The 15,489-nt window shown below is 37.6% G+C and overlaps 1 protein-coding gene across 1 annotated transcript in view; it reads left to right on the top strand.

The window, feature by feature from the left end:
* The window catches only part of chchd6a (coiled-coil-helix-coiled-coil-helix domain containing 6a), a 100,537-nt gene that overhangs the window by 59,638 nt on the left and 25,410 nt on the right, over window positions 1-15,489 (top strand). The window contains exons 7-8 of the mRNA XM_079802431.1: window positions 1,580-1,650; window positions 14,283-14,418. Of these exons, the coding sequence (XP_079658557.1) occupies window positions 1,580-1,650; window positions 14,283-14,418 (207 nt within the window). The remainder of the gene's footprint in view (window positions 1-1,579; window positions 1,651-14,282; window positions 14,419-15,489) is intronic.

The following is a 15,489-nucleotide window of genomic DNA, read 5'->3' as shown; positions in this document are numbered from 1 at the left end:
CCAGCTTTTACACATGCATTTTATCTAAAGTTACATTTTGCGAAATTCAACACGACAGCGATCAACTTGAGCTAAGCATATTGAGTATTTATCATCTCTACTAATGGTTATTTATAATCTCTACTAATGGTTCGCTAAGTGTATAACATAACTTTATGCTAAGTAATGTTATGTTAGCTATATTAGGTAGCTACGTGTGCTAGTGAGACATGCTTCATGAAAACATAAACCAAAAAAATGTATAATCAAAATGAAAGATTACCTGTCCAGCAGAAATACAGCCTCTTGAAGTCATCAAATCAAACGGGTGCGCCAGGGTTGCCAGGTTTTCACAACAAAATCTGCCCAATTGCTACTCAAAACTAGCCCAAAACAAGCCCAATCGTGTTTCTCTGGTAAAAATCACATTTGGGGGGTAAAATATGTGTCTTTTTAGTAGGGCTGCCTGCTAAAATTCGCAAATCCCGGGGGAAAATATCACATAATTGGGGTCGTTTCAACCGGCGGACATGAAAAACAGCCCGTGGCAACAGTGTTTGAAGTAGCCCGACTTGGCAACACTGGGGTGCGCATGTGGGCAGATCCTGTAGCAAAAGGGGTGGTAGCCATGGTAGCGAGAGAGAGTGACAGTCGCCCAAGCCAATCACTTGTTTCGTCCGGAACTAAAATAATGTGTTTATTGCAGATTAAAAAGTCTACTCGATTTTTATACTCTCTTTTTCAGAGTACTTAAATTTTAATTATGTATTGACATATAAAGAAAGTTTAAACAAATTTGGACAAAAGTCTTTTAGATCACTCTTACCTACCCTACCTTTAATAAAAAATAAAATAAAAAAAATGGTGTGCAAGGATAAATCATTTATAATAATGCTTCAATATTCTATGAAAAATAACAAGAATTCTCCATTTTGATTTCATGGTTACTTCAATGGCACAGCATTAAAAATAAGTGTTTCATTCTAAGGATCAGAGAGAGAGGATGGAAATGGTCATAGGTAATGATTTTTTTTTTGGTGCACAGAACCTTGTCTTAACATAAGTGAACATCAGGGAATAGACCCACATTCCCTGTGTATTACTGATGCTTAAAGCCTCATTAAAACCATTTTAAGAGTAGTTGTCTTCGTGATGGTGCTTAAACATCCAAGTATTCTTCTACTGCAAGAATTAGAATTAGAAAGCTGAAAACTGAATTTAAATAATTCAGGATCTAGAGGTTCTTAAGTCTATTGGTATACTAAGTGGAGCTTCATACACTCGTTTTCAAAAAAAATTTTTTGGATTGCAGAGGGGAAAATCTGAAACATACACAAAAGAGTGTTCAGTGTCTTGATGTGATTTACTTAACTTCCCAAGATGCATTTTCTATCCCCATAGCCTTTTAAGAATATTTGCACTACACAGGTTTCGAATCACTATGAAATGTTGATATTTTTGAATGAAACTGTTGTTTTTGGACACCTATTCTATTCTGAGCTTTATGTTCATCCTCCACTTGTATTCTAGCAGTCAGTTTATTGAGATATTCAGATGAAGGTTCATCTCATAATTAATATCTTCATTGTTTGTGTTTCAGAATGTGGAACGCTTTAAGATGTCCGCTGAACAGTTTCACACTGCCGCAACAAGGAGTGAAGCCAATATAAAGTAAGAAGGCATTTCAAGATTGTCACTTAATTATAATGCAATTTTTGTAAGATTTAAAATGAGCACTAGCAACATCTGCTTGTGTTTCTTGCAACTATTTCTTTTTTAATTGATTAGCTAGAAAAGTTGGTCACCCAAATTAGACTTCAAAGAGATTTTTCGAAGGTTCCAAGTTTAAAAATGTGAAGCAGACATTTACTAAACAAAAACGCATGAGGAAAAAAAAAGTTATTTTGCTCCGGCTGATAACAGCCTCATAATAACCTTGACTTTCCTGAATAGAGATGAGATATTTTTTTAGTGCCTTGAAGATGTTTCATTAAATTAATGATCATGTTGCCAGCAAGGTAAGCCTTTCTGCAGTCCTCTAGTTTACTTCCTGAAATAGTCTATAATTGATGATAGGGTCAAAAGCGAGGCACCGTCGTAGGCTTGCTCCATTGCTTTCAAAGGAATATGGCCTGGTTTCTATGGAGATAGGTCATTTCTGTCCCTTCTCAGCAAGTAGAATGAAAGGAAGTGCATGTGGAAGGAGCAGAACATGCCAGATTCTCATTAACGTAAATGCAACATCCGAAGAGCCCCCCTCCTCCCAAACATCGATTATTATTCTTTGCTATCAACTTCATGTTGTGGTCGCTATCTGTCTTTCTCCCACCTCTCTGAAGCTGGTTGTGGAATTGGCGAAGTTGAATTGCATTTGAGATTCAATAAACCCAATTTCTTTTCTCCTATGCAGGAGACGCAAGCATTTTGTTCTCTCTGGGTTCGAATGAATATCCAGCTGCTGTAATTAATGCCGATTGTTTGTAGCTCACCATGACCCCATCGCCACCCAGAGCTGCTCGCCATTCGCTGATTCGCGTCTCACTCTCCTTCTTTCACTCTATTTTTCTTGTGTCTCCACCACAGTATTCTGTCTCTACCTCTTTCCAGCCATTCTCTCGATGTCTCTAGATGTATTTTTCCCATTCGTTTTCTCTAGGCTATAGGTATTTCAGAAGATTCATTGAATGAATTACCACATTTTTCAGATTTCAGACTGCATCAGGGTATCAGGGTATGACCTGCACATTTCAGCAGAACTGTACTTACATTGGTGTACACTGACAAGCAAAAACATTATGACCAGTCACAGGAGAAGCAAATTTAGTTGGTCATCTCCTTACAAGGTCTTGGGCATTGGAGCAGTGGAAGAATGTTGCCTGGTCCTGATCACGTGGACACCATCTACATGTGTGATGACGACTAGCCGATGGAGGGAGTGTGATGCTCTGGGCAATGTTCTGCTGGGAAACCCTGGGTCAAGCCATTCATGTGGATGTAAATTTGTAAATTTCCCATTACGTGCCTCCTACCTAAAAAATGTTGCAGACCAGGTACATCCCTTCATGTCAATGGTGTTCCCTAGTGGAATTGGCCTCTTCCAGTAGGATAATGCACCCTGCCTCACTGCACACATTGTTCAGGAATGGTTTGGGGATCATGTTTAAGAATTCAAGGTGTTGCCCTGGCCTCCAGATTCCCCAGATATCAAACCAATTGAGCACCTGTGGGATGTGCTGGACCAACAAGTTTGATCCATGGTGGCTCCACCTCACAACCTACTGGACTTGAAGAATCTTCTGCTAATTTCTTGATGCCAGATACCACAGGACACCTTAAGGGTTCTTGTAGAGTCCATGCCTCTGTGGGTCGGCGCTGTTTTGGCAACAGCATATTAGGGTGGTCGTCATAATGTTTTGGCACATCTGTGTATGTTGTATTATGTAGTGATTCACCAAAATGGAAATTATAAAACTCTAAAATTCTTAAATTCATCTTCTTTCGGATACCTTTTTTTTTTTTAAATAAATAGAAACTACAGTTCAAAAGTTTGGGGTCAGTAATAAAAAAAAAAAGAAATAATACTTTTATTCACCATGTATTAAATTAATCAAAAGTAACTTCAAATGACTGCTGTTCTTTTGAATTTTCTATTCATCAAAGAATCCTGAAAACAAATTTTCATAGAAATGTTTTTTACAAAAGTATTAAGCAACTTTAAGTAAATCAGCATATTAGAATGATTTCTGAAGGATCATGTGATTGAAGACTGGAGTAATGATGTTGAATATTCAGCTTTGCCATCACTGGAATAAATTACATTTTAAAATGTATTAAATTGTTATTTTAAATTGTAATGATATCTCCTAACATTACTGTATTTTTCATCAAATAAATGCAGCCTTTATGAGCATGAGAGAATTTAAGAAAAAAAAAAGAAAGAAATCTTAACAGTCTTAAACTTTCATATATTTGTTTTTAATTTAAAATATTATTAATAATATTTTTATTTTTTCAGGTAGCTTTACTGCCATAACATCTATGCTCCAAAAACTTAAAATATTACATTTATTTTCTTTAAAATATCAATTAATATAATCACAATTTTGTGCTTAAAAATGCATAGCAAATTTAAACTGCCTCTGCTCAAGCAAGATTATATGGTCTTTATTAATGTGCTTTGCAAAAATTTTTTTATTATTATTTTTTTAGTTTTAGCTTATATATTATACATCAACAGTCGCATTTACATATTCAAATTGTTCAAATTTCCAAAGAATATTGGCTGAAATGTTTCTATAGCCTAGCTGAAATTTCAGTGTATTGTCAAAGTTTAATAGTCGTTTTATTGTTTTGTCATTTCCTAGACAACAAATTTGCTAAAAGAACATTGTTAGGTAACAAAGGGTTAGCTAGTCGTTTGATCTAGATTCTAGAATATACAAATTTTTGATCATCCCCAGAGCGATTGTGGTTGGTCTGTTTTGAATGGATTGTACATATTTTTTGAAAGCCATTTTTCTTCTGGATCCCTTCTGTTATGTACTGTATGGCTGTTCAGCCGAACCCCCCACAGAGCAAAGCACTGTGGGATCTTTTGTGCGTTAGTTAGCTAATTTTTTGGAAAGGAGGGCAATCATTCAAACATTAATATCCTGAATTCACCAGACGACTCTTAAAATTGCCTACATGACAATACAAAAATAACACTTTTGACCGTTAAACCTGCAGATGGCTTGTGACTAATTCTCTCCCAGCATGCTTTGTGCTAGATTTAAAGAGGGATTTGAAATGATAATCTCGCAAGGCCGTCCCAGTGTGCGAGGTATCGTGTAGCGCGGCAACACGCCATTGAGCTCAGATCGTCAGATCGAGTGTACGTGATTTACGTGTGTAAGTGTTTGTGTTAGCTTGTTTCCTCTCCTGTCCCTCTTGAGTCTCGCAGGTTTTGTACCAGCTGTCGGTGTGTGCCAGTCGTAGGTGCAAAGATGGCAAAGAGGCGAGTGCTTTGAGGTTATAGAAACGATGTTGGCACCTGGGTAATGAGCTTCCCCCTGGGGATGTCTCATCTGCCAATCAGAGCACAGAAGAACATCTGTACATGACTACTTCAGTTTTTGTGTGTCTTTGTTGGTAGTGTATGACCTTGTTCTTTTACTCAAACAGCCGAGCTGAAAGCAGACTGAGGCATCTCTTTAAAGTCGAAATGAAATGGTGTTCGCAAACCTTTTTACTTTTGTAATGAGATGAAATGTGAGGGAAAAAGTGGGCGTTTCGTGACAGAATATAGCCAGATGTCTGCAATTAAAAGGTTGACACAAGGAAGTTTGGTGGTGTCCACCAGAAACTTCTTGCATATTTTTTTCATGAGGGAGTCCACTTTTTTAAAGGGGTCATGTTATGCTTTTTTTCATATTCAACTCCCTTTAGTGTAGTGTTGTCAGAAATGTCGATATGTATCGATACTGGAATATCTGAAACCGTTTCAATTCTTCTTTTCTACAGTATTAATACAACGATACAAGCTGCGCGTTCTCGCTTTCTTCTCTCTGACGATGAATTGACATACACCCGCTCACTGACTTACTCATTCCCGCAGGTTTCGTGCTCACTCCAAAAGCATGTACACCTTTGATCTATTTAAGTGGCGCACACAGAAAAGCCGCCTCTCAAACAGCTACGAGTAGGGTTAGGTACCGTTCATATTTTAATCGGTACCAGTACCGGTACCTGAAATTCGGTACCGGTACCTTTTTTCGGTACTTTTGGGATGTTTACATAAATAACTGTAAAGAATCTGTAAGTCATTTATAAAAGTGTTATTGACATTATGCCAGAGCTGCTCTGTTCGCTGTCTGCCACTGTCTGAGGTTTGATTACCGTAATATTTACTAGTAAATTGTAACGTACTGCTCTGAGACAGAAGGTAGAAGATCCAAATGCAGCTTTATTCAGAGGGTAATCCACACTCGTAGTCAACAAACAGGCAAGAGGTCATAACAGGTAATCAGTCCAATACAGCAAACAAGACAGGAGAGACAGGCAAATCGGTAATCCACAGAACAGGCAAGAAATCCCAAACCAGAGACATAAAACCAGGGAAACGCTCAGAAATGCAGTGATACAACGTACAAGACTTCGCCATGATTGACAGAGTGAACATGGTTTATATAGGCTAGGGTAATGTGACACAGGTGCAAACAATGAGTGAAGATGAGTCCGGGCAAAGGATTATGGGTAATGTAGTTTATGATGAAGTGACAAGTCCGGGGTGGAGTGCCCTCAGGTGGTAATCAGGGGCACTCTCACTGGTGATTATGACATAAATAGTAGGCTACTAGGTATACAATTTAATTAATAAAAACAACCATATTATTATTTTTTCTTTTTAATTTCATTTCTATGAAAAGATTTCCCACAGATTATGTGTTATGTATTTTCTGGTAATCAAATGAAGACATAAGACATTAATTTAATGTATCTTTTAATTTGATTAAACTTTTTTTGTCAAATAAAGTGCTGCACAACTGAGATTTATATGGTTAAAATTAAAACATGAAGAAAAATTGTAATTTATAAAAAAAAAACGTACAAAAATAAAGTTTTGATAATTTATTATTATACATTAGTGTTAGTATTATTATTACATTGAGACGTATCTAAATTCTACTGTACAACAGTAATTTATTTGTCAACTTTTATTTTGATGGGTTGCCGTGGATTTGAGTTACTGTGTGTTTATGATATGGCAGTAGTTTTTCTCAAATGAAACGGTAAAATGCTCATGAAGTGGCTCTGGGGATGACGTTTGTGCGTTCATGTCCTCATATGAGAGGCAGAGATGGAAACATGCGGCCGTCACGCCTGATTCTGAGTGAGAGTGTGTGTGAGGTAAACCCATAGACTGTAAACCGCGCGTCTATGCATTCATTCGCACAGACACGCATGATTTGTATTTGAATGGTCTTTTTGCCATTTAATATTCACAGACACTAGTCTATATCACAATATGCATTCTCAGGTCCCGAAATTTGGTACCGATTGATTTAATGTGAATCGGTACTCGGTAGTACCGACATAATTTGGTCAGTGCCCTTAAAAGTACAGAGTTCAGTACCCAACCCTATTCGTGAGTACCATTGACTTTTTTCCCGTTCTTATGGCTTTTAAACAGTCAAATAAATACAATATTATGTCAAAATGCCTGTCTTGCAGAGTATTCAGGTAAATACAGTCGGGGTGTAACATTTCTGAAACTCGTGCGAAGTGGTTGACCAATCACAGCACACTGGTCCATCCGAACAATTAGAGCTTTTCAGAAGGAGGAGATTCATATATACCAGAACTAAATACAGTGTTACAGACAGACTGAGAAGAGAGGTGTTAAATAGGAATAATATTGAAAATCTTTGGGCATTTTTGAGCGAGATGCTAACGGTCTAATCAGATTCAATGATCTATCCGGAGATCGGCTGAATGGGTTCGAAAACGGTAAAACTCAACTGTTTTACTCTAGGGGGAGTTGGAAAATGAGCCTTTTTAAAAAAAAAAAAAGTGGAGTGTTCCTTTAACATTCAAGCATAAAATCCTATTCTAGTACACCCTGAAAACAAAATCAAGACTTTGAAAAAGGGCATAAGAGGTCCCCTTTAACTATAAACAACATGCACTGATGAATTACACAGAAAAAGACCAAAAAATGTGCGTTAACAATGTAATTCATTTTAATATCCATTTAGTTTAAATTTGAAAGATTAGAAATTACAAATCTGTTATTGCCTAGTTTTTGCACTTGCTTAGGTACAGTTTGTTCAGTCCGTTTAATCCACTTGTTGGCAGTTATATTTCAGAGCTTTAGCAAGAATTTTTGCTGTTCTACCTGCGTGGAGCTGATGTTTTAATCCTGGTTTTAATCCCTGAGGGTACAGCAGCCTCCAGACCCCCGACTTCTGGAGCATGACAAGGCCTCCGTTTAATCCTCACCCGCCTCACGAGCCTCGAGCGGTTCAAGGTCCCTCTGTCGTTTGCCTTTCCAACACACAGAGTTCTGAGACAGCCACGGCCCCGCGGCCATCCTGCCCCCTTCCCAAGCGAGGAGTGCGGCGGATCTGATATCTCAAATTGAAAACGCCTGCTGAGTAACTGCGATCCAGCCAAGGCGAACTACCAAACCTACAGGGCTGTTAAGAAACTCGGCTGGACCTGTCAGTCAGGGATATAGACTGGGCAGTGCAGAGAGGTGGATGGGGTACACCACAAGAGGTTTGAATGCTTTTGCTAATGCTGAGGTTTACTGCATGAAGTTGAATCCCACACAGAAATGTCCTGCTCATATTGCACACCAAGATCAAAAGAAATATTTTCAGTTATATTTTGCATAACAAATGTAATTTTCAATTCAATTTTTTTCTCCAATTCTAATTTCAGTAATGGAAAAAAGCCACTAAATGCCTCTTCCGTCAAAAATTTTATGATATTGAGCACATAGTATATGTTCATCAGATGCTTTCGCTTCTAACCCACTAAATCCCAGCCTCAGCCCATTCTGAAATACCAGTTTGTTTGCAGAATATAGATTTGGAACAACATGAGGGTGAGTAAACGGTGATCTCTTTAAAAGAACGAAGAATAGTAAGAAATGCATCTGGTCAGCGTCATGCTTGGTCTCCCTTTCCAGTAAACTCTCTATGGCAGCCAATTATATAGCCTTAGCCAGGCATTTGTTGTTGTTTTTTTGCTATGGATGTTGTTTGCGGTCTCTCAAAGGAAAGGCCCTCATTAGAGGAGATTTTGGCTGGAAGGGTGGGTGGAAGTGTGGGACGACTAGACTGTGGGTCACGAGTCGTGCTTTAGCACAGCCACAGTACAACACATATTCAGAAGTCTTGTGCAACCCAGTCTTGAGTTTTTTTTTCTTCTCACAAGAAATACTTTTTTCACGCATGCCAGAGGTTTATGGTATGAATTCTGATGATAATTATCTCGTGGCCTTCTCTTCTTACCATGCTCTCTTCTCTTAATTTGTTCAAATGAATGAATAACTTTTATCTGACCATGAGGAGTCATCGTCATCATGGGTAATTTATGTACTTTTTGCAGGTGCACTTTGAGAGTTTTGCATTGATATTTTTGACTTTTTAAAAACGTTTTCTTCTGTAATTGTGGCCAAGGAAGGTTCCGTCTCCACTAGGAATGATTCATGAACGGTCACCGGTTGTGCCTTTTGAAGACACTCAGTTTGCTGTAACCATTGACAGCTCCTTTTCAGCCTTTAAATGATTAGTTCACCTCAAAATGAAAATGTACTCACCCCAATGCCATCCAAGATGTCCATGTCTTTCTTTCTTCAGTGGAAAAGAAATTAAGTTTTTTGAGGAAAAGTTTTTTGCTGGTCTGCAACGAGCCAGGCATTACGTAACGTACGTTGAAAAGGTCACGCCGAACGTGGGTGGAAGTACCGCCCCATTGTTTACAAAGCGAACATTCGAAGACTATTATTAAATAATAAATATGTCATTCAACATACAATAAAGTTTGAACAATCCTCCTTCTCCACACTTTTAAACAATGGGGCAGTACTTCCACCCACGTTCGGTGTGACCTTTTCAACGCATTATTATTATTATTATTATTTTAAATAAAAAATATTATTAATAATATTTTTATTTTTTCAGGTAGCTTTACTGCCATATCATCTATTCTCCAAAAACTTAAAATATTAGATTTGCTTTAAAATTACTAATATAACTTATTTAATCACATTTTTGCCCTGCTTAAAGTGCTTGGCACTTGGCATAGCAAATGTAAACTGCCTCTGATCAAGCAAGATTATATTGTCTTTATTAATGTGCTTTGTGAATTTTATTTTTATTTTAGCTTATATATTATACATCAACAGTCGCATCTCATGAAAACTTTTCCAGGTCATGTTTTACCCCAAAAATCAAAAGAGAAGAATGTACGTAGAGAAATAGTTATTTTGTCTGCATTGTGACATTTTCATGATAATTCACCCCCTCAAATTCTTATTATCATAACTTGTCCGGACATTTCCCTTTAGACTTGTTTTTAATTCCCTTTATTCTCAGTGGTGATTCTTGTTAGATTCACAGTACAGAAATAGTCATTTATTCCCATATTACAAAAAAAATACTGATGCATTATTCCCCCAAACTAAATAAGAATAAATTAAATAAATACTGTGATGTAGAATATTTAGGCTATCATTTAATTATGTTAATATTAAGCTTTCAGCATTAATATTCTTCTTATCATTTTAATGTCAATATCAACATTACCATTTTAATATTAATATTTATATAAAAGATGTATGACTAACATTATGCATTCTTAACTAATATTAATAATAGCGTCAGTGTTAATATTAAAATGAATAAATAATGCAACAAAAATAGCCACAGTCTGTTTATCATAAAACATTTTGAATTAAAATATTTCAGTCACATTAATGTAGGGTTCGCCAAACGGTTTTGTGAGACGAAAAACTAAAGTTTTATGAGCAGATGTTTCGGAGTGAAGCAGGCAGCACATTGAATTTATTATAATTATAAAAAAATATATATATATTTTACAGTCCAATATACTACTGCTGCTACTACTACTACTACCACTAATAATAATAATAATAATAATAATAATTATTATTATTATTATTGACATCAGATAACTCTGAACATGCAAATTTCCCATTATATTATAGAATATTAACTTAAAATCTCAAACGGTACTTCAAGTACATATTTTACATTTAAGGGGTTGTGCTGACAAAAAGGTTTTGGAACTTTTTTTTAACATAACGTCTTTTGAATTTCATTTAGGATCTTTTATCACCAAATATTTATTAATGTAATTCATTTTATTGCTGAATTGGCATATCACGCAATGAAGTTTGATTCATTTATAAACACATACATTTTTAAAGGAACATAAGCGGAGGATTCCAGGTGTGCTGAAAGTTGTGATTTTGAGGAAGAGAGCTCTGCACTGCTGCTTTGTGACCTCCTTGTCTTGAGGACACGTCCGACAGCTCCCGCACCCCAACAACCCCTCACCTTGTCACATCAGAGTAACATCTCCTCTCTACACCTGTCTCCATGCGGCGGGCCGAAGGTTACGGAAGCGCGCGTGACTGTTGAGCTCCACGCAGTGATTGACTAGAGGCGAGAGAAGTGACTCCTCAGCACTTCAGAGACCGTTACCCTGGAGAGAAGTGCAGAACTCTGGCCCGTCGGTCTAGCAAATGCGGACCCTGTCTACAGGAGTAATTATCAGCTTTGTCAGATCCCTGCAAGCGCTTTCTCTCTCTCTTTTTATCTCTTTCTTCTTCCCATCCTCCTCTCGCCCTGTCAGGTTTAAGTGGGGTCCATCGCTGCGGAAAAACGCCGGCCCCTACAGGTGAGATTGGACGGGAGAGTGGAGGGATGTGGTATAGGAGGAGATGGGAGAAAACCCGTGTTCAGTCAATTGAAAAGCTGTCAGAGTGCGAGCGAGCCCCTGGAAGGAGAGTCGACAAGATAAGACGAGGTTCTCATCTGCCAGCTGAGCTCGAGCGAGGTCAAGGCAGCGGCGCTTCTAATCTAGTTAATTTTAGACCCTTGATTCGGAAAACATGTCGAGCTGAACTCCCAGCTGATAAAACCTTGTGGCCTACGTGTTACATCAAGTTTGATTTTGTGTTTTGTGTTCTCCTCTCGCTATTATTTGTTTATCTCAGTTTCTCAAGCGTTCAGACGGTAATCCGAGTTGGAGTCACGGCTGGCCGAGATTTCCGGTAATTCCAAAGTCTTGTTTTCTCTTATCAACAAGAGCTGATTGGAAATAATTAACGAGCGAGCGGAAGCTAAACCTCTGCGCGGTCTTTGGTATCTAGAAATTTTCAGCTAGCGCGCGGCTCCTTAGCATCAGAATAATGAGCTTGTCTCTCCAAGTTACAAGCACATGCTCCTACACACAGAATGTGTTTTAAGCTAATTTAATCTTTTGTAGTTGCTTTTTTCTTTGCATTTCATTTCCATATTTTTGAATTACGCTTTGTGCGTTTCCTTCTCGGAAAGGTTTCTGAAGTCGCGCTTTGTTCTGTAGCACTCTGCTCCGTTAAGGAGATTACAAATAATAGACGAAATTCTGGTAATTAACATTTAATCTTTAAACGCTGTGTTATTTATTTACAGATGTGAAATGAGGAAATGAGCGTCCCTTAAACAGGCACGGCTTCTGCTCTTCAAAGCACAGCAGTTCGTAAGCAGCTCAGCTAATATTTTTATTAAAGACCTCACCTTCAATTTGGTTCAATTCAGTTCAGCCCGGGTTTGAGCAAGCCAATTTTCTGCTTCAGACTGCTTTAATAAACCCTCTGCTCTATCAGAAGCCTCTGCCGTTCCTGATGAAGGCAGTTTATTTTAAATTAAAGGAGAGTTTCTTATCTGCCGGAGCAAAGAATGTGACTACAGTAGTCGTTCCTCCTTTCGCAGGGTAATTAAAACATAAAGCGCTTTCGGCGGCCGATAAAAGTATGGGATCTGATACGAGGCTGCACAGATGTTCCATTGATGGAAGTTTATTTCCTTGCCTTTCTCTATCCGGCCACATCTGGTTACCCCGAACGACCATAAGACGTACAACCCTGCTTGAAAAGGTATCGACGGATTGGCGTATCTCTACCCTGCGTCAGTATGATGGCAATCGTTGATGATTTAATTGAACTTGCAAGTGAAACCTAAGCTAGATTGAGGCTCTAAATCGCCTTTCAATTAAGCAGGATGTCAGTCGATCGCCTGAAAGCCGCAGTCACGGTGAAGCTGGAGGTGGATGCACGGCTTCACTTTGTTTAATCAGTCTAGTGATATTTAACATGACACCTGGCTAGCTGAGCTTTCATCAACTTGACGGCAAGAGTTATTAGCTTGAGTGGATAAACCGCACTATAAATCCCTGTTTTGTTGGTTTAGGATATGCATCGAACAAAGAAATAGTACTTAAACTTTTCCACACGCATTCCATTTTATCAGTCAAGCCATCAATAATTTGTGTGGTGCAGTGCCTTGGTAGATCACTGTAAATTTGATGGTATTGCTTTAGATTAAGTTATTAAATGACACATTATTACATACATTATTACAGTTAATTGACCTTTTGTATGATAGCTTGATTTTATAGATCACTCTATAAAACACTGCTTAAATCTTTAGATTATGCTTTTTAGCAAAGATACTTGCACACATCTTTATTTAATTGGATACGGTTTTATTTGTTTTAGAGTTACATACATTATTTACAATAGCTTCTTGATTGTGTGATATTAGTTTGCTATAAAATAGCCAATCTTTTGTCAGGTTGGCCCTTAATATGATTATATAAATTTTCTACTTTTTTATTTTATATTTAAATTTTCTTTTCTTTTATTCAGATACATTTATCTGAGTGAAAACTAGCTAGTCTATCTTTTGTTAATTTGACAGCCGCGATTGATTAGTTTTGATTGGATAAATATTTTCATGAAACCTTTTGTGGTTGCTGTTTTATTTTCTTAGGGTATAATATGTATAAAACACCATGTACATGATCCAAATCCATCATTTTAATTCAATTCAATTTAACAATAGCTTGCCTGGCTTGAAGACAGTTAGCCTTATAAACTCTCATTTTTGGCTTCAGTTGTATTGTATTACATTTTGTACATTTCTTATGCTTTTTAGCAACGATACTTGCACAGATCTCACTGCATACATTATTTGAGTCAATAACCGCCATTTAACCGTCATTTCAACAATAGTAGTTCGGATTCGCGTTATTAATTTGAGTGAAGGTGTTTGTCTGAAGTGAGGATGAATGACAGGTTATTTGCCGCTCTTTTTTTGCCTTCAGGGTCTACTGTACAGATGTTCAGAGGAGTTTGTCGGGTCTGTTCACCGCCTCCGCCTCCTTCCCGCTCGCTGGGTTATTTATCATAGTTGTTCTAGTCACTGCCACTCTTGACACTGGTGTTATTAATGAATATCCACTCTGCCGGTAATTCAGTTTAACCTGTCTCCTCGCATTCATTCATTCTACTAAACCATCCACAGGAAGAGCGAAATTGAGGGAAGGGTGGGAGAGGGAGGGAAGAAGGAAATGAGTGAGTCATGCGACTGTATTCTACCGCTGTTTTTTGGTTGTGCTTCATATAAAATATATTTACAGTCGACGATCCTGCCAGGATGTGTACAACGATGTCCCTCTGCCTTTGTAGAAGTTAGACACTTTTACCCTTATGATTCCTTCTGACTGACCCATGTCCTTTTCCACAGGCCACGTAATGTGGAGCCAGTGTGTTCGAACCTGCAAGCACAGATCCTGAACTGCTATAGAGAGAACCGTGCGCAGACGCTTCAGTGTTCAGACCTGGCCAAAGAGTACATGCAGTGCATCAATGCAGCTAAGAAGGTAAGAAACCATAAAGATTTAGCTGGACTAGTTTTTATTAAACATTAATTTACTGGAAACGTTAAAATATCACTGTTCAACAAGCATAATCTTTTCAAGCAGGCATTGAAAATCTTAAATTAACAAATATAAAACAATTTTATATAAATACACTAATGAAACTAAAAAGAAATACATCACTAGCACTTCTGATAACAATGATTTACAATGTAATGTACTTTGAGAATAATGCTATATTAATGTTCATATAATTCTTAACAGATCAGTAGTTTATTGAACTATGAATGTTCATGACATTTTAACTAATGATCTGTTAAGTATTATAAGTGATTTTGAGGTGTTAACAATCTACACAAACTACCTCACATATTTAGAGTTAGTGTTCTGTAATTTACAAGTCCTACGAAGGTGAAGGCATTGAATATTATTCATTAATATGAAATATTAATAAATATTAAATGTTTTATGGTGTACGTAGGAGGACATATATGAACCCAAGTAGTTTTTAATTTACATCTTGTAGCCGACACGCACTCCACCGACAGACAGTCCATCGGGTTTCGTAGGATCTGTATGTTTTCCCTATCGGCATCTGTTGGCATTGGGCGGTTTTAAAATGTTACTTTGCTGTTTGTTGGTTCGTGTAATCTCTGAGAAGTGCCGTACTGTAATCTGGTGATTGTCCATGTTGGTTGGCTTTTGTTGATGCAGAGTAGATTGGCCTTTAATTGTACAGTAACAATAAAAGCCTCTTTGATACTAAAGGATGTTCACTGAGGTTGCCAAGTTGCTGTACTGTTGGTTTCCAGCAGCTGTCCTACTTGACATTAGTATACAGCTTCAAGCAGAGGGATATGTGAACTTCGCTCTTGCTTCCATTGCTAGTAGGCATTCCTGTAGCTCAGTTGGTAGAGCATGGCCCTAGAAATGCCAAGATCATGGATTTAATTGATTGGGGACACAAAAACTGATGAAATTTATCCCTTGAATGCACTGCAAGTCTCTTTCTGCCAAATGCATAAATATAAATGTAAATGCCCATTGGCACCTGCATTGCATTGCAGCGCATTT

Source organism: Gobio gobio (genome assembly GCF_949357685.1).
Source record: "Gobio gobio genome assembly, chromosome: 21".
In the NCBI taxonomy this organism is placed as follows: domain Eukaryota; kingdom Metazoa; phylum Chordata; class Actinopteri; order Cypriniformes; family Gobionidae; genus Gobio; species Gobio gobio.
Note: the sequence above shows the minus strand (reverse complement) of the source record. Positions and strands in the feature narration are given on the sequence as shown.